Source organism: Coloeus monedula (assembly GCF_965178545.1).
Source record: "Coloeus monedula genome assembly, chromosome: Z".
Classification (NCBI taxonomy): Eukaryota; Metazoa; Chordata; class Aves; order Passeriformes; family Corvidae; genus Coloeus; species Coloeus monedula.
In genome coordinates, this window is record NC_138822.1 from 66,231,517 (window position 1) to 66,258,362 (window position 26,846).

General features: G+C 36.6%; 1 protein-coding gene across 5 annotated transcripts in view; it reads left to right on the forward strand.

Moving 5' to 3' along the window:
- The window catches only part of PDE4D (phosphodiesterase 4D), a gene marked incomplete at its 5' end in the record, with an annotated part of 319,930 nt that overhangs the window by 287,569 nt on the left and 5,515 nt on the right, over positions 1-26,846 (forward strand). For all 5 annotated transcript variants that reach the window (XM_082301744.1, XM_082301747.1, XM_082301748.1 and 2 more), the window contains 7 exons: positions 14,943-15,036; positions 18,726-18,898; positions 19,874-19,972; positions 20,058-20,222; positions 21,977-22,076; positions 25,720-25,874; positions 26,391-26,513. In XM_082301744.1, the coding sequence (XP_082157870.1) occupies positions 14,943-15,036; positions 18,726-18,898; positions 19,874-19,972; positions 20,058-20,222; positions 21,977-22,076; positions 25,720-25,874; positions 26,391-26,513 (909 nt within the window). The remainder of the gene's footprint in view (positions 1-14,942; positions 15,037-18,725; positions 18,899-19,873; positions 19,973-20,057; positions 20,223-21,976; positions 22,077-25,719; positions 25,875-26,390; positions 26,514-26,846) is intronic.

A 26,846-nucleotide genomic window follows, 5' to 3' on the forward strand; every position in this document is an offset into this window, starting at 1 on the left:
CTCATGAGGACCTATAAACCAACCTCACAGTACACCTGACTGTGGGACTGGAAACCACTTGGGTTTTGTGATTGTTTGCTTAATTTGACCTAGAGGCATTCAGGTAAAATGCTCACTTACACAAAAAAACAAGTACGAAATTTTTGGTTTGTTTCTCTGTATGCATGAGACAAAGGTGTAATAAATAAGACTAGTTGTTTCTCTTGTTCCAGATGAATAGATGTTCATTATTTTGTGAATCTCCATAGGTGCAGAACACATTTATAGCACCTAAATAAATAATCAAATGAAAGGTATGAAGGATACATTGAAATGAGTATTAGTTAGTGAATAACCTTCCTTGAAAGAACAATGATGCTATCACATTGCAACTTAATAAGAAATACAACAGCCATGGTTTAATAAGAACTGGAGCGTGAGCCAACAAAATTGCATGAAACAACTTGCAGTTTGCTTTCAGAATGTTGGTATCTACAGTGTGTGATTTATGGGCATTTGCTAAGGCATGTTTATGAGAGCTGTACTGAGCTTGTTGCAGTGTTAGTAATCACTTCATATTCCACAAATCTGTGCTTTTGTCTGTGGAATCTTTTTTTTTTTTTTCCCACAGCTGTACAAAGATGGATGAAAAACTTGTTTCTTTTAGCATGAAATTACAACCATTCAGCAGTATTTCTGATGAACTGTTAAAGCTTGACTTTGGCGAGGTCTACAGTAGGAACACATCATTAAAATAGGAATGTCATGTTACAGGAGAAGTAAGATTAATCCAGAAATACCTGTAAAAAACTGAGGTTTGTTCTTACATAGCAAAACAGCTTTCTGTATGAAACAGGAATCCCTGTAAAGCTTAGTTTGTACTGGTACAGCTGTATCAGTCTTAGGATAAGTGTGCCATTGCAGGTCTCTGAATGAAGTATCACACTTCCTTGCATGTTTCTTAGATGTAGCTATCTGCAAAAATGCATAATGTGGGCATAAACTTATTTTGTGTGTATGCTATGGTAAATACCTAGGGGTGCTTATTTACTTGCAGGGTGCATATAGATATAAAAATAGAAATAAGGTTTTCATAGGATTCTGCATTTTTAGGGTCATTGATTCTGTCAGATGCCAGTGTTCTCTCAGAGCAATAACCACCTGAACTATTCATTACTGCTGTCTGTCTCCTCAAATCTGCTGTCATAACTGCAGATTTTGTTACACCCTGGTCAACTTTTCTCTGATCTAAATTAGCTTTTAACAGTAGCTTCTTTGTAAATTATGTCATTTTGATAAGATCAGATTCAGGGGAAAATAAATTCATAGCAGAATATTGTAAATAGCTTAATATTTGTTAAAATTAAATTCCTTTTACTGCAGGGTGTTTTTTAGAGACTATTACATACATATGTACTCTGTCATTATGTGGAAAACTTTCAAGAAAATGATTAGTATATATTGTATCTTAAAGGATTGACAGTTGAGTCAGGAGTTGAAATAGGGTGTCATTTCTGTTGCCTGTGCAATTGCTCATGAGTGTCTATTGAAAATACTGCCACTGTAGAGAATACCTGTAGAGACCCTGCTCTGGTATGGTTGAAAAGTAGTGAACCACATTGTGACATTTATGATCTGGAAACAGTTTAATGTTCCTACATATTCATAGCTAATGCTTTTATTATCACTAGAGGGCAGTAAATACAAACACTGAATTACGTATTTTATCAGAACATATTAATATTTTCTTTTTTTTTTTTTTTTTAATTTAAAATAATAAGGGAACCAAACTCTTTATTAGACATATCAGCTCCTGGGTTTTACTACATATTTCCCCTAAAACAGTTCAGAAGAACATCATCATCTCAGCCTGTTTAGCAACATAAAATTCTTCTTTTTTATGCATAAGAATTATTTATTCCAAATAAAAAATCTGTATAATGATACAGCATAGTCTATTCCATAATTTTTAGTAAGTATAAATCTGACAGGCAAAAAGCTTCCAAGAATACCTTTTTAAAGCAGTATAATCAGTTAGCACACTTAAAACTGAGATTCCTTCAGAAGAACTGGAGATTTGTTCCAATTATGGTCATCAGTTATCAGCCACCAGTGAAGTTCATCACTTTTTGATATCAGCATGAGACCCAGCTTTGTCTCTACCCCTGCTGCTCACTTAGTGTGTGGCAGCTGGTTGCTGCAGTTGAAACAACTTCTCATATTTGTAGAACTACTAATTGTTTGTTTGGGTCTTTTTACTTAAATCCTACAATTTCCCTCCTAGCCAGGGAGTCTTATGTGGAACCCAGAGAAGTTTGGTGAGGTTGGTTGATTCAGCATAGTTTTCTTGTCTCTGGCTGTCCTGTTTCTTCTGGACTGGCTCTGGGTTTTGGCTGGGTCCGTCCACATGCTCTTTCTTGCTGGATGAAATGACCATTCTTTTCTGCTGTGGTCTTGCAGCGCTGAACAGACTCTCCATTTTTGTGGGGAAGCTTTCTGGTAGTGTACATATCAGCATAACTCACAGATGGAGCTGGGTAATGCTGTGAAAACAGTGCTGCATTTGTGATGAGTAGGAGTTGGTTTGACATGGGTGATTATTGCTGTTCTCTGGTGTGTGAAGGTCAGCCTAAAAATCATAGAAACATAGAAAGGTTTGGGTTGGAAGGGACCTTAAAGATTATCTGGTTCTAACCACCTGCCATGGGCCTTGTTTTTTTCATCTTTTTAGACAGGCTCTTCATTTGGCTTACGAGATTTCTTCAGGCTATCTGTTCTTGTTTGTAATGTGTATAAAGCACACTTGTGTTCAGAATTGATGCTCAGACGTCTCTCAAAATGTTCTTAGTGGAACTTCATCATCAGTCCAAGGGGTTGCAGTTGAGAGGACTGTTCTTCCCTCAAAGCTAAGTACATTTTCATATTACCCATCACTTATCTGTGGAAGGAAGGACCAAGGTGGTAAGTGTCCCATGTGACAGTTCAGAAGAGTACTGCAACTGAAGCACAGAATCAGAGAATAAGGTTGGAAGTGACCACAATGGGTCATCTGGTCCCAGCTTCTTGCTCAAGCAGGACCATCCTGGAGCACATTGCACGGGATTGAGTCCAGATAGTGCTTGAATATGTCCAGTGAGGGAAACTACACAATCTCTCTGGCAATCTGTTCCAGTGCACAGTCACCCACATGGTAAGGTTCTTCCTCCTGTTCAGGGGGACCTTTCTGTGAATCACTTTCTGCCCATTGTCTCTTGTCCTGTTGTTCAGCACCTCTGAGAAGAGCCTGGTCTATCCTTGTAAAACCCTCCTGTCAGATACTGACAGACATTGATGAGGTCCCCTCTCACTCTTTTCTTCTTGAAGCTGAACACACCCAGCTCGCTCAGCCTTTCCTTGTAAAAGAGATGCTCCAGTCCCGAAATCCTCTTTTTTTTTCCCCTCTGCTGGACTTCTTCCAGGAGGTCCATGTCTCTTGTCCTGAGGAACCCAGAACTGGGAACAGCACTCCAGGTGAGGGGCTGAGTAGAGGGGCAGGATGTGACTGCTGGCATTGTTCTTCCTACTGCACCCCAGGATACCACTGATCTTCCCTATGTCTTATTTGTAGTGAGTTGGTTTCAGCTCAGCTGGTTCGAGGCAGTTTTAGCTGCCTTCCATTGCTTCTTGTTGCTTCCTTGTTGCTAGAGGATTGGGTGTGGTGTGCTGTGTTTTCTTATTGCCTTATGATTCTACTTGTGTTTTCTTATTTTCTTATGATTCTCCACAGTAGCTGTGGGCTTATAAGTTGACTGGGGTTTTTCTTTTATTACAAAACATCTTCTCCGTCACATGAATAATATTAGCAAGTTTTTTCTCCTACATAATGTACACAACAGAAATTAGGAAAACAGATACACTAAAGCTGTGTGCACTGTTCCATACCTCTGTTGCCAGAATGAGAGGTTTAGAGCCTCTCTCTTCTTATTTAGAGTCACAGAAGATGCAGATTTTTGGGGGTCACAGTATCACTATGAAATGCCCTGGTGTGACTTTACAAACTCTTCAGGGTTCCTGCTTTCTTCAGTGTCGTTTACCTAGTCATGAACCGTGTTCCTTATCCCTGGTATGTTTGCAGTTAAATGTCTCTAGTTTACATGAACGACGTCAATGTTCTAAACAAGTGAGGCTGCTGATGGTGACTTTCACATCCTCATAGTTTATCCCAGGAACCACTCCTCCTCCCAGTTGTTTCTTTTCTCTGGAAACTTTCACACTGGAAGTCTTCATGGTAGTGACTTAATTTCAGATCACCAATTCAGTATCATAAAACAGTTTGAAGTCTTGCAAAACCTTGCTTAAAACAGTCATATTAGATGAAGACAGCCTGTTTATGATCATTAAAAATGAATATGTAATCAGATTCTTAGCTCATTCAGTGTGTCTTCTCTGAGCATTGGGAGTGGTGTTGCAGGATATTTTACAATAATAAATCAACAGTACAAGAATATTGCATGTTCAAATACATAAATGATACTGGCTGGTATTAATTACACTATGTGTTGGTTCTGTATCAAGCAAATACCTGGAATATGTGTATTTCAGCTTTTCAGTCATCATACCCAGGACCAGCGTTTTATGAAGTGGCCTGAAGTTACCCATCCATCCTGCTTGCAAATTTTAATTAGCACAAATTAACATTTTGAAAGTCTTTAAAAGTGTGCTAAAACGGAACATCACAGCTCCTGGGCTCTCTGCCACCTCTTTCTATGACTTCTTGGGAGAAAGTTGTCCAGAATTATTTATTAAATAATAGCTAACATTTGCTACGGGTATTAAGGGACTTCATCATCTTTCTGCCTTTCAAGGTCATTGTCTTGTCTTTCAAAACACATAACAGTGCTCATTAAAAACTTCCTTGTTTTTTTTCCTGAGTTATTTTTCCTGAGTTATTACTCACTCACTATAATTTTAAATTACAACTTTCCAATTTCCATATACTTTGCTTGATATAACCTCCTCTAAAACTAATTACTCACTCATGGTGACCTGGGAATTTGGAAGGAAAATCAGCCAAAACCATTCCTGTAAATCAGAGCTGGTGTCTAAGGTCTTACTTCACACAGCCAAAGTCAGGCATGCTTTCTGAGTCAGTGAAGTCATACAATTCAATTCCATTACAGCAATTTTATGAGGTAGAGACTGTGAGTCTTGAAAAAATAATACAAGTCAGTATAAGCAGTGCATGTCAGGTGTAATTTCCTATTATCAGTATAGTTAACATGCAGCTAGAGTGAATTGTTGTAACATATATTTACATTGGAGGAAAATGTTTTTTCATGTTTTTATATCAAAATGTCCTAGCCAATAGCTTGATAAACACCATCCTTCAAAAAATTCAACCTACTACAACCCAGTAATTCTTATGGATGTACCTTTGTCTCATGCATTAGAGGGGAATAAAAAAATCTGATGCTTTTTAATACATGCTGAACAGCTGGTGTAATTTACATACCAGCCATTTTAAATATTCCTTATCTGAATCAAGTTCTTTTGGGAGCAGTTCTTTGGGAAGAATTGTTAATATTTCATGAGGAAACAGCCTTTAGTAGCAAAGTAAGAGAAAAGGTTTAAAACTTGACTTTCTTACATCTTTTCATACTACCTATTGCAACCAAACTTTCATGCCCACATGCTTGATTCCTAAAGTAGCCAAAAGTATATTGACTTTTATTTTACCATTTTCCAAATCATGCTTGAAATTGCCTCCTGAAGACAGGCATCATATTTCTAGCTCTGTGTTGATGCTGGGTAGGTGGCAGCAGTGCTCTCTTGTGGTTGATCAGAAGACAATGGAACACATGTAGACAGGCTTTATTTTTAGCATTACACAGCTGAGCTGGAAGAATCAGGAGAAATATTTTATAGAAGTACCTTTTGACTTCTTTAGTGTCTTGCTGAGTGTCTAGTAACCCCAGGTCTGTTTTCAGAACTTAATTGTTTTATATACATACAGATTCATGGATCCAGAACAAGTATAACTGTGCATATTAAAATGTATCGGAAATGTTTTATATTATTTATTTTAAGGCAAACAGGATGCCTTCCACATGAAAATGCTTTAAGTACTGATGATCTGTTGATTGTATCCAGTTGTCACATTGTTCTAGATTTCTCTCCTGTAAGGAAGAAATTTGTCGATGTCATATTTTCCCTTATTGATTTTTCCAGGTTCAATTCTTTTTGAAGCTCTTAGTGCTGCTGACTACTTCTGCCAAAACCTCTCTTATGATCATTCTCGGTCAGCATCTTCCAGTGAATCAGCAGTGTGCCATTAGGCTGAACGCTGCACCTCATTCAGCTTGTCCTTAGGCATTTGCCCATTGTCATATTAGGGAACTCTCCTTTCTTTTGACACAACAAAGGTTCAGAAATTTGCTGACGTAGTGCACAGGCCTTACACGGAGTGGAGCAGAATAATCACTGAATCACAGAATGGCTTGGGTTGGAAGGGACTTTAAAGATCATCTAGTTTCAACCCCCCTGCTGTGGGCATAATGTATTCTTCCTTTCAAGTTTTGTTCTCTGAGTGGCAGATGGTGGGATCTTTTATTTAATGCTTGAGTCAGCTCACTGATACACTCCACTTTCAATTAATCCCTTCTTTTTTTTCAATGATGTATAGCTGTAATTGATTATAATAATCCGCTGAGGCAGAAGGAGCAAAAGTTCAATAAATACAGTGAGAATCTGAGGACTTATTATCTCATGTCTTACATCTCCATGGAAGCTTAACATTTACTGGGAATTGTAAGACACAGGACTTGCTTTAGCTTAATAATAACTGCTTTTATCTCTTTAAATAAAAAAGCATTAGAAAGTAGCAACCTGGCCCAATACTCTGAGGTAGAGCAGTTTTTAATGTAGATGGCATAAAAGCCAAAAGAATTTTCATTGTTAAAGTACGTCGTAGACTGCTAAAGAAACCAGATAGCTCTATTTACATTGGGGTTTTTTTCCCATTAAAAAACCACCTCAAAATATACTTTTCTTCCATATGGAAAATTAAACCCACTATGCACAATAGTAATAGTAACTGCTTGGATGGTGCGTCCGTTGAAAACTGGTTAATGCTGCTGGAGTGACGAGACCTTAGCCTAATTATTTTTGAATGGCATGTGAATGCTGCAGGCACGGATGCCATTAGTAAAGGGCATTTGCTGTTGGGGAAAAAAAAAAAGAAAAGAGAAAAGAAATATCCCATGCCCAGGAGAGTCCCCTGCATCAGCCAATGGGAAATTACCGTACATCATGACACCAGCCCTGCGGATTTATATCTTTTAGGGTGACATAGTATTGGCTGCTAGTATGGCTCTATGGGAGGGATCACTGCCACTGTCTGTGACTTCCTCTTCAGGTCCTTATTTGGTAGCTGTTGATAGAGCAAGTCTTTGAGCAGCTGAGCATCTTGACATACATTATTCATTAAATCCTGGTGTTCAGGAAATATGCATATCCCTAGCTCTTCAGAAATTTCTTCAGCTCGTACAATATGTCTCTTCGACGTTGCCTCTGAATGCTTGGAGTTTCACAAATGGCATTTATACAATCGGAAGACCACACGGTTGGATTTCATTTCAGTATGCCTCCTGTGCACACAGTTGCTGAGAACCTGAAGACCAGCAAAAAGAATTAGGAGAGGAAAGAAGGAATCTTTATTCTTGAAAGTCTTTTGCAGTGTCAGATAGCAAAGAACTGATTAGCTTAGATTGGTAGTATAGAAAAAAATCAAAAATGCCTGAGGCAAACTATTTACTCTCAGTTTCTTGGGGCTACATAAAGGTAGGATTTTGTTTTACCTTTTAAGAACTTTGAATTATGTCGCATGATTGCATGATCACTGGATAGCGTGACGATTTGTGGGTGATATGATTATCAGTAATTTGACATGAAGTAAAAAATCAGACAACAAGCCTTTGTTCAGCAAGAAGAATGAACTGCACAGTATAGTCTTTCTTAGAAACTGTGCTGGGACTTTTAAAATAATATTGCTTCAGTGAATGATTAGACCAAGTCTAAAGCCAAAGAAATTCAGAACAGTTCTGTTTTCTTTCAGCAAAAGGTTGCTACAAAACTGTATTTCTAGTCATTAAAAGGTTTAAAAAACTCCAAATACCTCGAAACTGAGATACTATACAATAGAAGAGAGCATGGGTAAAGAGGCTGAGGATAATGGGTGGATGCATGACTCATACTGGTTTTAATAGCTGAAGAAAGGTGAAATTATGAACAGTATGTTTCAACAGCATTTTTTGGTAGCCTCTGTGTGTGTGACAGGTTGTTGATTAAAGCATTGGAAATTGCCGTCTTCTAATACTGATCTACACTGTTACGTGGAGCAGTGTGAACTAGCTTGAAATAGCAACACAGCTAGAAAATGGAATTAAATAAGGTTTATCTCTTATGGAAAAGTTTTGCATCAAGGAGTTAAATCAGTATGCCTGTCAACACACAGAACTGAAATTCACTTAATAGAAAACCACATTTGAGCTTTGGTTTATCCCTAAAAAACTATGTTTGTGCTAAAAAAAATGCTGCTGCTTTTATACTTTTGTAATTGTTATCAAGTGTGTAAAAAAACCAAAACAAAACATCCTGTGCTTGACATACAATAACTGTACCAAATCATCCTTCTTTAAAGAAATTCTGATTTCTCCTGAATGCATATGTTGAATTAAATTACTGAAAATAACACAAGCATTATATTTGCACAACTGAATCTCTTATGCTTTCTTTCATGAATACCTACTTTTACAATAGATACATCTCTTTTAAAATAGAAATGCAAAGCCTGATTATGTCCAATTATGAGTATTCTCAGCTAAGGCTGAATTGTTACAATATATTATCAAGGATTTTGATCAGCCATCTGTGAAGAAATTGAATCCTATTGTGCTAGATAGGTAGATTCCTTTCTTGTTTACCAAAACAATAAGATGAAATTACTTTGCATTTCAGCTAAAAGTGAGCTATTTATTGTAATTTACTAGAAAGTATTTCCTGCATTTCCAGGCAGCTTCTGTCATGTTCCTCCTTGCTAAATCGGAAAAATTCAATCACCAATTAAAAAAAAAAAAAAGTTCTCTCTTACTGTTTAGCCTTTAGAATTGATAGACTATTTTTTGCTAATTGAAGTTTAGCAGAGACCATAGTAGCTGTAATTGAGTAGACATGGGGAAAAAATGTCCTTTGTACAGAGTGTCTATACTGTCTACAGATGATGGTTGTAGTTAAGAAGCTAAGTAGTGTTTGGGCACAATTTTATTACAGTGGTTTTTGAGTTTACATTATATAAATTAGAGAAAAAAGGTGAGAAGAGCAAAGATGATCTGGTTTTTATGATATTCAAACCAAATATTTAGCGTATTTATGAAATTCTGAAGATGGAAATATCTTATTCTCAGGGATCATTGTGTATGTTTATATCCCTTATTATACATATATTTCTGTATGCTTCAGGCTGTACTTTATCTCCTGTGAATTGTGTTTTGGATAATGGGAATGTTTACCCCTGGTTTTTGTTGAGTATCTTTTCTTGAAAAAATGAGCACCACTATTACAATGCCAGCCTTAGAGATATCTGCCTTTTTGTAGCTTATTATAAAATGAGTGCCTGACCTTGATATTAATTAAACCCACGGGCTTCCAGCCCCAGCCTTTAGCTACTGAGAATGCTGTTTATGTATCCAGAATGGTCCTAAAATCAAAGATAACTTTGCATCAATAAGCAGTATAGACAGAAGCCTTATATTAATTTGTAAGGCTGACCTATTTTAAATTCCTTGTTTGTTTTATTGTAGAATACAAGGCTTTTCAAATCTAGTAAAATAAAATAGTTTATTCATTTTGAGATACAAACATATTTTAAAAATAACATCGGTAGATATTTTAGAAATAAAGTATAGTTATGTAAGTTGAAGGTTCCAATTGAATGTTCCATGGTTGTATTCTATTCATGTAAGATTTTACAAATGTTACCTAGAAAAGAGGCAGCCTGAAAGGTTGAAACTGGGATCTGTTGCCATGTGGGTTTGGGAGCCAGTGCAATGGGAGCCTGCTGTTACTCTTGAGCATTTTTATTCCAGCCTGCACTGGACTTGGAACTTGATAAATGCTTAAATTGAAGGACAGGCAGGATAGGGCTTTTTGGTCCGTGGACTGCCTTCTAGCCCTAGCTTCAACTTCAGTATTGGTGCCAAAGGCTGTGGTGGAGGCAGCCTCTTTACAGTCCTCAGGATGCAGCAGGTTTCTGTAGAGGAACAGAAAGCCTGCATGGAAGAGATCCTACTGCAACAGGGAGTCTATAGCAAGAGTGGTTCTGTGTGCTCCCTCTTGACACAACTAGCTGCTGGCCGCTTCTTTAATTAAGCTGTTTGTTATTGAGTCAAGAACTTAACACAAAAATTGTAAAATCTTCTCAAGTGTAAACAATAACCCCTATATTATAAAGCATGTGACCCAAACTTGTTCATGGACATGAATCAACTCTAGTTGGATCTTGGAGTTGATGTTTCTTTTTAACATGCATGCAAATTCTTCCCCAAAAATGTATCAACGCTCTGGTCGCCATCTGGGAACATTGTTAGTCCAAAAGTTTGTCTGTGTTTTTCTGTGTATCTTTGCTGACATCAGAAAAGTATCTTATTTTTCAAAAAACCCCCTCCATGTATGTTTATCCTGGGCTGACAGCAGTAATATAGATGTAGAGATCTGCACACACTGGGCTTCAGTCCAGAAAGACCTAAACTACAGTCCCGTTCTTGGGAGGTTAACACTATTTAGGAAATTGTTCTCAGTTCATTATCATCAATGTATGTACTTTTATTCTCATGTGTTACAGTTTTTGCTCTAGCAGGTTTCTTAGGTTTTTAAAGGGAGATAAAGGTGCACATCTACTTTTGCCACTTAAGGGACATTTTTAATGTTATTTGAATGCTCTACCTGTATTTGTGTTGAGGACGGTGCACCTTCTTTTCCCCCCACCCCCCTAATACCAGATGAGATTAAAATCTAAAATAAATAGAAACAAATGAAATTCTAAGAATTCTGCTTAAGGAAATTTTTCAGGGTTTTTTTTTAGAAAAAAAATTTATGGCTCCATTGCTCTGATATCAGTAGTCAGCAGTGAAGAACTGTATTATTGACTTAATGCACATTTTATAGCCAGTCCATTTCCAGGGGGATTTTTTAAGGCTATAGTCAAGGACTGCAGTATTCCAAAGGGATGTATGCGTCATTTTTCCAATCTAACAATGCCTATTGGGATGTGGAAAAATCTTTCTTTCTGATACAATATATGCATAGATCAGCCAAAAACCTCTGCTTCCTCGTCATGCTGAGCTCACAATATCATAATTAAAGTTTATGGTTTAAATGTTTATTAATAACAGGAGTTTTGATCTTTATGATTTATTTTCATGAACTGGGAAAGTATATGGCATTCAGATTTTTAAGATTCTTATTCAAAATATTATCTTTAATATTTACAGCTGTTAGGAACAAGGTGGTTTCATGTCTTGTTTGACTTGTTTTGAATAATGTGCAAAGTGTTACTTCCAGGAGGAGAAATAATGAGACTGTGGAGTCTAGCCAAGTTTCAAGCACGTAGGGGTGTTTCTTGGATGAGTAAAACAGTGTTGGCTCACGGATGTAACCAACTTCTCTGGTTGGCAATAAGATCTTGTGGGAGCCATGTGAGAAGCAAAATTTCATTATAAAGTAATTGTGCAGAGCTGTATAAATATGTGGATCTTTGGAACAGCAATTATGTATGGGTGCACTTGGGCCCAAATTAAATCTTCGAGAAATAGGTAAAATCAGGAAAAAATAAGGGGGTAGAAATGGGGTTTGCTGTTTGATTGCTTTTTTCTTAGAAAAAGGATTTTTTTTCCTCAAAAGGCAAGTTATTAAATAAATACAAGAGGTTTGAGTAACGTACAGATACAATGAAACAGAGTATAACCAATGAAAATGCCTGAACATCTTGATTGCTGTTTGTCTCTCATGTTTGATTTTTTTTTAATGTTCTCAAAAAGCATTATTGTTCTGCATCAGAAACTGCTGTCTGCATATGGTCTTCAGCTTCATCTGATTCAATGGCAATGACGGTTTTAAGGCTTTGTCAGATAATTAGAAAATCAAAACAGTTCTCTAAACTCCTGCTTAGTCCAGAAGTTTTCAAAATAAATGTCAATTAAAGTCTTGGTCCTGTGGCGTCAGCAACATGTGAAAGAGTATGAGAAAATCATGCAGCTACAGTTCTTCAAACCCAAAGGCATCTCCAATTGAATTTGCTCTCAGCAGGAGGGCCTTGAAGAGGCTGAGGGACTTGTTTTATGTACACCCATGTTCAGCAGTAACACAGACTGTTCTGCAGTTCTCATGCAGTTGTTTTCATGTTCTGCTGACTTGTGGGGGGATGGGAGGTGGGAAGACGAAGGTTTGCATCAGACTAGTGGGGAACATAGCATTAGAAAAGACTGTTATGTACCTTCCATTTGTGGACATTTGCATAACAAATACTGAGCTGAAAATTCTTAGAGAACATATGCTCCATAACTTGCATATGATTCCCAGTATTCAGTAACAAACTCCCCACCCACTGCTCGCAATTAAATTTATTATTTGGAAAAAAAAATCCTTTCTATTTCCTGTGTGAGGTAGCTGCAAACAAACACTGATTTTTTCCTCTTTCAAAGCTGGGAAACTTTCAAGAAGAGTTCCTGAGCAGTACATACCAGTGGTGGCTAGAAGGTCTTCTTTTCCAAAGTGTGCAACATGACGCAATTAGTGTTGTCCTACAGGAAAAACAGCACCACCAAGTTGGGCATCATGTAGAAGGATTTACTAGGAAACAACCAGACAGATGAGGATCTATTGAAGCTGGGATCCAGTGAACTAGCTAATTAAATTAAGGAAGAGAGAATATTGGTGTAGTAATGGATACACTGATGATGTGCCTAGAAGTTAATGGGGTTTCATCAACTTCTGACTTTTTATTAAGATTCCTGTAGGCAATATTTAATTTGAAGCTTCAGTTTCTGGATGCCATCTGGAGACAAGCTATTCCATCAGATCTTCAGTTTTTGCCTTAAGTAATACAGTTTCTCACCTTTTGTGAGAACAAAAGAAAAAGTGTGTAAGCATGACTTACGTGTGTTAAAAAAGTTTCAAGACTGGGTTTTAAAAAAGGTCTCAGGATTTTTGTACCAGTCATTTTATTGCTTGGTAAACTTGGCTTGATTTTTCAACATTTGACATTGGTGACAAACATTAGACCGCTAAAGAGGTTGATACTGGCTTTGTCTGGAATGTATAGCTCTGTAGTTCTCATAGTATGTGTATGGTTCAAATTTTCAGACATGTGTTGAGCACTTGCTAGCACATGGCTGTATCTGTGATCAAAACTGAGCCTTTGGCTTGTGACTAAAGTGGGATTCAGTCTTTGTAGCTCTGGAACTTCCTGAGCTGATGACACATAAAGATGGCAGGAAAATGCAGTGGCTAATGGTTAGAATGTTATATTAAAGGTAATTTTTGTTTGGGAAATGGTGAGCAATATGGTAATTGGTGGCTTACAAAGATATTGTGAAGAAAATAACAGCTTTCACTATGCAAGGCCACTTTGAAGAAATAGCTTTGATGATTCCAGTGGAATGGAAATGGGGTGGTTAATATTTACTCCAGTGGTTTATGTCCTTTGAAGAAGGAGAACTGGAGAATTATAAATTACCAGTTTTCAACAGAGGAATGTTTACATGTATATACTCTAAGGATAGCTATTTCTTGATATAACAGATAGTCATGGCTGTGTGAACAAGGTAAAAGGTGATTCTGAAAGTGGCACAAATCATTTGGCTTTGTCAAGAGAAAAGATGACTGAGAAATCTAACAACAAAAGGAAAGGATGGCACAATAGGAGGCAAAATTCAATAGTGACAGATGCATGCTAATTTTCACTGGCAAGAGTTGTTTGAATTGTTGATAAGTACTGCTGACTTCTGTTTGTTGGTAATATCAAGGCAGAGCTATAGTCAATGAAAATACATCTAAGACAGTGAGATCCGTATTATGTAATTAACCTGTCAAGCATAATACCACAGGATATCATTTCACCCTGGAGTCTAGAAGGAATTAAGAAAGGCTCAGTGATGAGTACCTAATTAATTATACATTTCATGGAATATTAATATCTGCTTCTATCCTATAGCGTGCCTAGAGTGAATAGCTAACTAAGAGGGAAATAGAAGGTGTTTCCACAGATGGGTGTTTTCTACCCCAATGTTTCTTAGAGATGCTTGCAGTTTTCTGAGCTAGTGGAATGGTCAAGTCATTGGACTGATCGAATATAATAATTTTAGGTCAGAGACAACAATACCTACCTCTTCTCATATTGGCTAGTATGAAATCAATATGATATTTTGATTGTTTGGAGCAACACTGTCAAACACTTTCGAGCAGATTAATGATGAGAGGTAAGATAGACTTGAAATGTTACCTAATGAATTGCAAAAAATGCGGAAATAGATTTATTTACAAACCCTATGAGAAAACTAGTAGAGAACAGCTCCTACATAAATACATTTGTATATTCTTTCCAAATTAAAGTTAAAAAATTGGAAAGACAAGATTATAACTTGTGTGTATACATGTCTTAGAGTTTTCAGTTACTAGTAGGACATTTTACTTTAGTCATTGAATCACTGTGGTGTATTTTAGAAGGTTAAGAATGACATTGTCCAATCCATGAATAAGTTGGTTGGGTACATTGTTGGTACATGTGGTTTCTGCTTTCACAGTTGTCTTACTTGAGTATATATTTTTAATGCCATGTTCTTTCCCCAATCATAAATCGATTGCATTTTCTTATCCTAACTAAAGTACATCTTGATGTAACTAACTTTACACTTTTTTGTTTTCTTTTCCAGTTTAAAAGAATGCTCAACCGTGAGCTAACCCACCTCTCTGAAATGAGCAGGTCAGGCAATCAGGTCTCAGAATATATATCAAACACTTTCTTAGGTAAGACTATGAAGAGTTAACTTTCTTGCCTTTTGTGGGTTTTTTTATCTCTCTGGGCTGTGTTAGAGCTTCAAAGCAAGTAGCTTTCCATATTAACTTCTGCTTTTAGAAACTGTGCATTTAGCATATTGTCAGCATTTGTGCAGAGACATCAGGTTAGATCCATTTCCTCATAGCTCAGTTAATTTGTGTATGTGATTTCCCTGTGTGTGTAATTACAGATAAATATTCATATACATATTACATGTACTATATTGCTGCCATATTAAGAAATTAATATAATGAATTATAGAAAATCACAGAGATCCACAGAATATTCTGAGTGGGAAGGGACTCACAAAGATCATCAAGTCCAGCTCTTAAGTGAACAACCGATACAGGAATCAAATGCACAACCCTGGCATTATTAGCACCATGCACTAACCAACTGGGCTAATCTCAGAGTGGTAATTATATATATTTATATATTAAAGAGAATTCTCCCACTATATTTTCCTACCAGAATTACTGCAGAGGTTTCAGTATGCTAGAAGCACATAAGCACATGTAACCTCATAAAATCTCACAGCATGCAGTTAAGATATTTTGGTATTCCCGGCCTGCACATGCACAGTTAGATGTATATGACTAAATAAACATCTGAATAGACTTTTTCCAGGAAGATTTTTGCTGCTCAAGATCTTGGCATGCTGGGATGTGAGCATTAACAAAGGCCCAACACAATATTACAAAGAATATGGTTCCTTCACCACGGTTTTTGGGTTTTATCCCCTAAAATTCATGAAAATCAAGAAAACTTCATTCCATATTGTTGATTTTGAACATGAAGTTAAAGATACTGTACCAATCTCAAAACATGTTTTGGGCAAAACACCATTGGTTCATAAAGACGGTGTATAAAGAGAGGCACAGCCAAATACATCTAAATTAGGATAACAAGTACTTTAAAAAGTCCAGTCATAGATGTTAAGATTCCTCTTACTCTGTTTGAGATACCATAGCTTGTGCTTTCTGTGGCTTTTTTGAGAGAAGTGTGTTTTTTTTAAAGTACATTTTATCCTGTCACCCTGTCCAAAATGGATAGCTTAAATATTGCTTAAATATTTTCAAAATATGCAGTCTGTGTGTATAGGTTCAGCTGGCCCATGGTTTCAGTAGTGTGCTGAGTGCTGTGGCACAGCAGGGTTTTGACAGTGGGAGAGGGAAATGCCTCTGTCATGGAGAAGCAGTATTGCCCAGCTTCAGATGCCCTGAAAACCAGTGTACAGTTGCCTGAAAGGATGACCCAGTTAGGCTGTGGAGACTGAGATGCCAGCTTCTGCTTGCTTTCACTTGAAAACTTAAGACTTACTTTGTCAGGGTAAAGAAATGCATCTGTCAGCCTTTTGCATGACATATCAGTCTTGTACAGAAAGAGGGCTGGAAAGGCAATCACTTCTAATTCACTGGACCATGGGTACTGTTTTCTGTCTGCATGAAAAACTAGATACCTAAAATTGTAGGTATAAGAGCAGCACAATAGTGAAAACACCTCATCTACAGATGTATTGCTTAAATATTTTCAAAATATGCAGTCTGTGTGTATAGGTTCTGAACTTCGTAAAGAGAAAACAATCTCTCCATAGAAATATTTAATGAGTTTATTATCTAATTTATTTTTTTAACACATAACTTACCTCCTCAATAGCTACAAACTTTCTCACATTTGTAAGTTAGGAACATGTCACGAGAAAACAGGGTTTCCTGTTCTTCTTATTTAAAAAAACACAAAACCAAAACCAAACTGTTTTCCTATAGGGCTATATGAAGGTAGGAAATGATTTAAAATGCCAAGAAATATATTCTGTGAATGAGAATTAAGGTTCCTACATTGTGTATAATAATATGCAACGTTTTTCTTTTTCAGCATCATTAACCTGTTTTCTATGAATGGAAAATGTTTGAGAACCTGTCATTGAGCATAGCATAAACAGGTTCAGAATGGCAAGCTGTCTTTTCTGGATGTTCAGATGGGCACAGCCCCGTGTGCTCAAAGTTACAAAAGCAGAGGCAATCCCACTGAATTTCTCGGAAGATCTAAAGTCACTCAGACAGACTCTTCCTTTCACTTGAGTTAGTCTGACAGCTCGGCTTACAAATCTCTGTTTGATGAGTCTAAACTTTGTTCATATGACCGAAACCATAAACATCAAAGCACAAATACAAGTCACAGCTCCTCATCTGTTGTCAGCTTTCACCAGATAAGGGCTGCCATGCTCCACCTCCACTTTTTCTCTTTACGAGGTGAAGTGTGACGGGGCAGTCGGGGGACTCAGTGCTGCAGGCTACAACCTGGTGACATTTCCATAGCCTCTTCTTCGCTGTGATTTTTTTGGAATTTGAGGTGTCCATTAAATATATCTGCTAAAGAGTAATGAAAAAAAAAAAGGAAAAAAGAAAGTGAAGAAGCAAACACATAACAAGCTGGTAATTAGAAATTAACTTGCTAGCCTCATCTGATTTCAAAGTCTGTATTGAAAATGAATATTGCAAAAAGGAGAAAAAGCACATGTTCTAAAAAGCCCAATTTTTCTTATTTTCTATTCAAATTTTATTTTGGTTTAAGGTGGTTTTTTTAGCTGTTTTGCCTCATCTCCTGTGTCAGAAACATGTTTTCTGGATTTTTGTGGTTTTACTGGTATATTCCTTGAGGTCTAGAAAAGGTGGAGGTACATTTCAGCAAAAAAAGAGATAATTTGAAGGGAGTCATTAAATTCTAGATTGAAATACAGCATGAATAAAAGGAACAAAAAATAATGCATGTTCCTAATAGTTTTGTCAGCAAAATCCTTCATTGCACTAACTTGGATTTCTTTGAGGACCAAAGATGTCTGCAGTGCTCCACAGCCCCATACTGTTTTGCAGCAATCATGTGGTTGTTGCCTAAATATACTTTACTCTCAATTTAATTCTTATTTAAAGTTTTTTCTGGAACATATGTTGATAAATTTTATTAAATGATGCTGCTGAAAGTGCTATGGAGGCAAAAGCCCACAGCAAAATTCAGGGGTTTAGCAGACCACTCATCCTGCTATTATTATTGACTCTAGCTGGGAGGTGCAGAAACACTACATTGCTGGCATGAACAGCCAGCAATCCAAAATTCTTGTAGATGTGTCTGACAAAAGCCTTTCCAGTTTGTACAGTGTTAGTAGACAGGACCAGTCCACAAGTATTAAGTCCTTCAAGTCCTGAAAAAGTTTTCTAAAGGTTTACATGAGGACACACATGGACAGTTTTTGAAATACAATTTCAGAAAATGTTTTTCCTGAAAAAAAAAACCAAAATTAATATTTCTTGCAAAATGGATTCCTGTTCAGTTGTAATAATGCTTTTATTCTGAGATGACTGACCCTTTCTATAGCACTAGGGATATGGCAGAAGTGGTAATCAGGCAGTCACAAGTTGCTTTTAAAGCCAGTTCAGAAATAATAAGGCAATTTGAGTAAAAGAGACCTGCTTGAACTGAAGTATAGGTCTATATTTAAGTTTTCATGGGTTTACTGATCTTGATAGAAAGAGTCTATTGCAAAATCTTAAAAGAATTTTTTCTAAGAATTAAAAAGTCCATAAGATGGAACTCAGCAGGGATTTTTGTAGTATTTATAATTATTTTATTAATTATTCTCTTTTTATTCATTCTTTTGAAGACAAGCAACATGAAGTTGAAATCCCTTCTCCGACACAGAAAGAGAAAGAGAAAAAGAAGAGGCCAATGTCCCAGATCAGTGGAGTCAAAAAGCTCATGCACAGCTCCAGCCTAACTAATTCCAGTATTCCCAGGTTTGGAGTTAAAACAGACCAAGAAGATGTCCTTGCCAAGGTAGACAATATATAAATTCTTGAATTTAAACCATTAAATTTAAACAGTTTGGACTTTTCAGTATTACTCCATCCTCTGCTTATAAACATTGATTTCAAACTGCAGCACCAAGCACTGCTCTCACTTGAAATAATCCAAATTTCTTGAAGTGGCAGAATAGCTAGTAAAATCAGAATCTGATCATACGGGTTAATTTCAGCATAAAGACAATTTCATGTGGAGATGGAATGTAAATTAGCATTTGTGTATGCATTAATAAAGCTGCCTATTCTTAAATAGTATCTGAAGATTGAAGGCTAAATGTATTGTATAATGTAACAGGAGTGAAAATGTATAGATAGCAACCTTATTTTTTAAAAATGCAGAAATATATATAGCAGTAGAGCTATCCTTCCTATTTTTAGCTGTATCATTTTAGGTACATCCTTTGTGTTATTTTTTCAATGAAACGTCTTATTATTTTTTGCACCAGCAGCTAACTGCTTGGCAATAATAGAAAATTGGTATAAAGGGATTTTTGATCGAGTTTCGCATTTTAAAATATGCCTATCCTAACATTTTCAGGAATCTTATTTGAAGAGTGTTTCTGAGAACCAGGGAGAGAGCAGCAGAATTGCAGCATCTCTGGAGGTTTTCTCTTCACTGAACCTTTTTGTCAATGGACAGTGAGATAGCAAAGTATGTCAGTTAAACTCATTCAAGATACTGTAGAATTTTTCCCTCTGGAGTAATCCACTTAAGAGGCAGTCTTTCCTTCTTAGAGAATTAAAATCTGAAAAATTGGTAGATGTAAATTCTGATATTGCAAGATTAGTAGCAGCTGCAGAGTTTAGAGTTTAGCCCTTCCAGAGTTTAGCGTGTAACTTTCACAGTGGCCAGGTTTGAATAAGTTCTGTGTTTGTAATTGTTTCTCTCAAAAATTGCTGGAATTTCTGTGTTAGGTTTCAACCTGTTTGTTGCTTGATTCTACTCTAGGAACTTGAAGATTTGAACAAGTGGGGCCTTCAGGTTTTCAGAGTAGCAGAGTTATCTGGAAACAGACCTTTGACTGTCATCATGCACACTATTTTTCAGGCAAGTAGGAGTAGTCATGCTGCTTTTTTCTTATCTTGGAGACTGTTCTGTGCTTTGAAATCTAATTTTTTCCTTACTTTTATAGGAGAGGGACTTGTTAAAAACTTTTAAGATTCCAGTAGATACTTTAATAACTTACTTGATGACCCTGGAGGACCATTACCATGCAGATGTGGCATACCATAATAACATACATGCTGCAGACGTTGTTCAGTCAACCCATGTCCTACTATCAACCCCAGCATTAGAGGTAAACTACACTGAAGAGGAGAAGTGGCAGTCATGAGAGAAGGGGATGCACTGAGAGTCTTCTAAACTATATGTTAAAGATCTTGGTTTCTGCAATGTTTTTTAAAGAAATCTTAGTATTTCTTTAATAAATTCTGTTCTTTTAAAGGTATTTTGTGAGTATCAAAGCTGCATGTAAATATCGTGCGGAAAAATATCACATCTTTTCATTCTAAATCATGCAGACTTGTGCAGTCATAACCTTTTTCATTGTAACACAATGCATATCTTCTTTCCACCATCTTATTATTTATACTACATCCTGTTCTGTTGTTATTTCCCATGTGGGATTGTATCTAACCACAGTAAGTGGAATTTCTTAGGAAAGTTAGTGATAAAATGGTGTTCTCTCAAGGGCCTTTTGGGTTTTGGTAGGTGAGGTTTTGGGGAGAGTGGGGTTTTAATGTTTTTTTCTTTCGTTCTGCATGTTTATTCTGATCCTGAAAGACTACTTTTGTATTTACTTCTAAGACAGATTGGAACATGTACTAAATTTTCACTGGACTATGTCTTTTTTTTACCCTCTCATAAGTATTTCAAAATTAATTAGGGAAAAAATTAATCTCTTCTTTTTGTAGTAATTGTCTTCTTGAAAGTTCTTAAATCTCTGAAGTAGAAAGATGTGGAAGATGGAGATATTCCCTCTTTTAAGCACAGTTCAGGGATTAACATAGCAAGCATGGATATATCCCAGCAAACTGTTGGAAAAATTCAGGAAAAGCAAGCAGTAGAAATTTTACTAGTTCAAAAGGATTTACCTTCATTGTCAAGAAGGGCTGCATTTTTACTCTTTCCTATAATGATCAATGTTTCATGTTACTGAATACATCTGGTTTACCTTCTTCTTAAAAAAAGGGTTATAAGTGGACCTTGAGACTGTTGGCAGGTTTTGATCCTCAAAGACTTGGAAATCTCTTGAGAAAGATTTTCTTGCTCTCAAGAAGACAGATTAGATAATGTTCTTAGAATATCACTGGCTTCACCACACAGCTGAACTAGTCATCGGTAAAATTTTGGGGTTTTTTTTCAGATCAGGTTTTTTTTCATGACATCTTCTCAGCAGAGCTTTAGCTGGTGAAATGGCAATGTCTGCCCAGTGCCACTGCTGGTCTATGCACTTCCAAGCTGTCCTTGGTCAATTGTGAAAGCAATGGCATCACATGTGTGCTTCTGACAACAGGACACTGGGCTCAGTGACATTCCAGGTCCACTGCCATCCTCTTTTCCTATCTTCCTGATAATCTCATACAGATGGAAAATCAGTAAATGCTAAGTGAGATGTTGTGTAGTCTGTTGCTATTTCCTTTATCATTGGTTAGGAGATATGCATCTTTCCAGTACAGGACAATACACAGGAGTCAAGCTGAAATATTTAATTTGTGCTATAAGCTAGAAACCTGTACTTAATTGTCTAATAAAGGTGGATTTATTCACTGACTGAAGCTGAAAATACTTCAGTTGTGACAGAAGTTAGTGATGCTGTCTGTATGAAGTACAGATCACTTTACTGTGGCCAAACTTGAAATATTTATGAAATTCTATATAATTGGTGATTTTACAAAAGGTTTTGATAGCTTATGTGTAAGGTCTCTAGAGATCATGGTATATTTCAAATGTGTTTTGCTTGTTCCAATCCAGATTCAAAGCAGACTCTTTTTCATTGAAAAGACGTTTTCTCTGATTAGTGATTGTCATTTCTGTTTCATGATATTCTAGGCAGTCTTCACTGATTTGGAGATTCTTGCAGCAATTTTTGCCAGCGCAATACATGATGTAGATCATCCTGGGGTTTCAAACCAGTTTCTTATCAACACAAGTAAGTTTGATGTTCAGTGATTTTCTCAAAAATTTGCTGCAATAGCACCTGAAAAATACAGTTCATTCATTGTTTGCTTCTCTCTCTAACTTTTCTCAGTAGGTAGATGTTTATATTTTAAACCTGATACTACTTTGCATTTTTTTCAACTTTAGAAATAATTTACATAGTACTCTCTAGCAAGAATTACTGAAGTATGAACTACAAATCTGGCATTGTTTCAATGTATTGCATGTTGTCTCTCCTGGAAATATAGCTGATTTATGTTAAATAAATAAATGAGGAGAAAAATGAAGGAAGATTAAAAAAAAAAAAAAGGTAGACAAGAGTTTATGTGTTCATATTAGAAACATATGATATGACCAAGGATAGAAATTCAGAAAGCAGAAAAGAGGTTTCTTTTTAGCAAACAGACTGTCAGGCCTATCTCTCTCTGCCTGGATCCTGTACTTGGCTTTTGATCTCTCATGCCTTGTGGACTGAATTTCCTCAGCCTGTCTCTGCGGCTTTGATAAACCTGTTTGGTTTTTTTCTGACCCTAATGTGATCTCTAAATTTGAAACCCAGTGTACTTCTATATTTCTCAGGGCTGTTGTCTGCAGCATTGCTGAACCTCTGTCCTCTCCTTATTCTTCTACTGAAAGAAAAACACTGCTAACTTTATTGAACCTGATCATGACATATTTACTGAATGGTTTGTTGCCCCAGTGTAACCTGCTTGGATTTCATTGACTTGTGTCACTATTATCAGCAGGTAGCACTTTGTAGGTCAGTACAAGTTCCATCATACTATGTTATTTCTTTTGCTGACAACTTCTTTTATGACAACTGACCCAGAAGTACAAAGTTAAAATAACACTAATAAACCAAGCACAGAAGAAGAAAAAGCAAAAGAAATGGAAACATACCTAGGGTTGTGTGTTTGACCCACCTGGTTGCACATTTATAGATACTGTCACTTCTGCACATGGGTGAATCTATTTCACAGGTGCTAAAATAGAATGACCCCAAATCAGCAGCAGAGTTTGAAGGGAGCTCCTCCTATGACTCATTGCTGCTGTAGATTTGAATGAGACATTCACTTCAGTTTAGTCTCCACCTAGTTTCGTTTGTCTCAATGGCCTAAAGGCCACTCTATAATGAAATTGAATTTGATGACTCATCTGCATAGAAGAGGATTAGGATTGACTCTGGATTTTTTGTGCTTTACTGGGGACCAGTACAGTTCAGCAGTGTAGTACAGGCAGAGAGTGAATCAAGCTTTGTTCAAAAAACAGTGTATAATACCTGAATTCTTAAGAGTGGGCATATGTAAGTAAAGTTTTACTTTGTTTGTTTAATCAGAAATTGAGTACCAGTATATACTGCTGGCTCCAAGGTTCTACGAGGAAACCAAGGAATTGTTCAAGTTTAAGAGGGATAACTGTCTAGTTGAAGGGATGAGTGGTGGTGCTTAAACCTTTCACTTCTAGTTAGACAGATTGAAATTCAGCTAATATAGGAGTCATTCTCATGCTGATAATTACCAGCTTAGAAAATATGTCTTTTCTCAATTCAGCTTTTGATAAAGGAAGGGCTTATGTGTCAGTCAAGTAACAGCACTAATTGAAACTGCTGTTGCAAGGCTGAAAGAAACAGAGAGATTTTGTTCCTTTAAAATTGTTCTGTATACAGGGAAGAAACTGCAGGGACAGAGACAGAAAAAGATCATCTAATGCTGGTTTCTCATATCCAAAATTTTCCTAACCTCTAGAAGATAATTTGCTTCCATCTATTTTTGTTTTCCAGTGAACCGTACAATGTATTAACATTTCACTAAGCGTAAGAATACATTTGGAAAAAACCATAATAGATTTAGTTACTTAAATTATATACATATTTGCCATGTTTTCGTCTTATTCTTTATAATTAGTCTTGTGATTTTTATGAATATTGTTTTCCTATTTAAAGTCTATTACACAATTGTCAATGAAACTGATACCTTTTGAATGCTATTAAAGAACAAACAAATATGAAGTATATTAGCATCAGAGGAGATGCTTATTTTACCACTGTAACTCTGTCCTTGCTGAAAAATATTCTTGAATCTTATAATGTGTTACAGATGTTACTCAGGGGGAACTTTTGTCCATTTTCACATCCGTTTTGAAGTTGAGTACATTTTAGCTGTGTCTGTAGCTCCAGCTCTTCCAAAGTATTTTGGCAAAGTGGAGTGTTTTGCAGTTGCAGCTCATCAGAAGGCTGTTTGAAAGGAAAATAAACTAGTGCCTGTTTTCTGTGTAAGAAAAACAAGTATGAAAGCTTTGTGTATGTTCTGTGAAAGATGAGAGATAGATCATTTGCAAACTTGCTTTCTTTCTACTTCTGCTGTTATGGTTTTGCTGCCTTTGGGATAAGGAAAGTAAGAGGAAGACTTTCCTGATTCGATGGATTGTTTTATTCAAGACAGGAGAGGAAGACAGCCGGAGAATAGATAATGAGATTAATGAAATCTGAGATCAAAGCTTTTAGAGGCCTCCTATTGAACCAGAGGCATTTTAAAACATAAAATCATTTTCTGCTGTAAAAGAAGAAAAGAGGACAAAGAGTAGAATAGACTGATGTATGTTTAGACTTAGGCTAGAACAGCTGTAATAAATAGAAGATAATATAGCATGTGAAAAGTATGATTCCATAAAAAGTATTTGAGCTTTTTGTGATAGATATATTTACAAGCTGTATCTTAATGCATATGCAAGCTGACTGTGCAGTATTCCTGCGTGAAAGCTAAAGCTGTGCAGAAAGTTTGGTAACTGCTTTGATTAGTCAGAGCTGCCTGTTCAGCAGGCCTAAGCTGATCTTACAGGTGTGCCTCAGCACAGACATGGCTGGGAAAGTGTGTGTTATTCTCACAGCCGTATGGGGTGACTGAGTAAAGAATGATTCCATTGGAGAAGGCAGCATTACAGACAACATCAAGCACTGACCATGCTCAAGCATGAAGCATCAGGCAAGGCCACTGCTTGCAGTTTCACACCACATGACATTATGTGGAAAAGACAGAAGCATAGCTGTTACCATCCTACCAGCCTTCAGTTGTCATGAACTAATGACTGTAAGCCTAGTTCACCAGGCATCTGAGTGTCTTAGATAACTGCAGAAAGACATGATTTGAAAACCAAGAAGTGTGCTCTCTGCAGCAGACCTGCAGAAAAGCCTCAGCTGTGTATTCTCCAGTCAGAGTGCTGGACAGCTGAAACTTTTTTAACAATAGAATTTTAGGTGCTGTGATGGAGAGAGGCATGAGAAGACAACACATCAGAGTGTGTTTTAGTTGAGTTGTGTTTATGCATATATTATGCATATAATATTTTCTAAGTTACCTCATGCAGATATGAAAATGTATCCTGAAAATTACCTTCCTTATATTTTTTTCTAACTTGCCACTACAGGCACATGTACATGCATCATTACAAAGCCATTTCTTTGTTTTCCTCAACTTGGCTTGACCTAGTAAGATATTCAGTCAATAATCTGTAACTTTCAGGGCTGTTACTAAAAGTTTATTTGTAGATCTTGTTATGCATGAATTTGAAAAAGATCTTAAGGGATTTGGTAGAAGCACAGCCTTTAGTAACGTTCTGCCCTGCAATTGTTATTCCAGATTCTGAACTCGCCTTGATGTACAATGACTCATCAGTACTGGAGAATCATCACTTAGCTGTGGGTTTCAAGCTGCTGCAGGAAGAAAATTGTGACATTTTCCAGAATTTGACCAAAAAACAGAGACAATCATTGAGGAAAATGGTCATTGACATTGTGAGTTTTTTTGAGTTTGATCTTCCACAGAGCTAGCACACTGAATAATAAAGCACAGAAGCATTTTATGATAAATTACATGTGATCAGGCCTGTAAACAATGAAGTGAAGGTTTGAAGTTTTCTCATGTCTTACCCAAACATGAATAGTGTGTTCTTTTAAGTTTCAATAACTGTCTATGCATTTTTAGAAAGTAAACACTTCTGTTTCAAGCTGGTTTTGTACTGACATGTATACCATTCTACCATCAGTTAGAAATTTGCTACTGAATTAATAAGGAATTTGGGCTGATCTGATCATTCTGAACAATGCTGAACAATGATTTTGTCATATTTTTAAAATAGCTGAAATGAGAACCTACTATTATGAACATACAGGACTCATGCTTGTATCATGTATTCAGAAATAGGAGGTATGGGTTCCTTCCAAAACTGTTGATTTATATGTTCAAATACTTTTTTAAAAACCCCAGTAGAATCATTTACATAGTGTTCATTTTTTGTTTGTTTTTTCTAGGTTCTTGCAACAGATATGTCTAAGCATATGAATCTACTGGCTGATTTAAAAACTATGGTTGAAACTAAAAAAGTGACCAGTTCTGGTGTCCTGCTTCTTGATAACTATTCAGACAGGATTCAGGTAAGGAAATTCATCTGAAAATGGTCACTTGCATTACATACTTTATAACATTGTTCTCCCCATTCTCCAGCACAGATTAGAGCTGTCTGTTTCACACCATAACCTGCTACTTCCCTCTGTTTCTTTCCTGGTCTAAGTGACATGGTCCAAGTTACTTTCTGGGAGACTAATGAAGTGCTAGAGTAGTTCTGGACTAAATGAGGCTTTGCCCTTCCTTTCAAATTGTCAAAAAGTGATTCTCTTTCTGACAAGGATTTTGTGACCTTTATAGCGGCAGAAGCCAGGTAATTCATGGATATTGCTACAAGTATGAAAAACACACAAGCACATAAG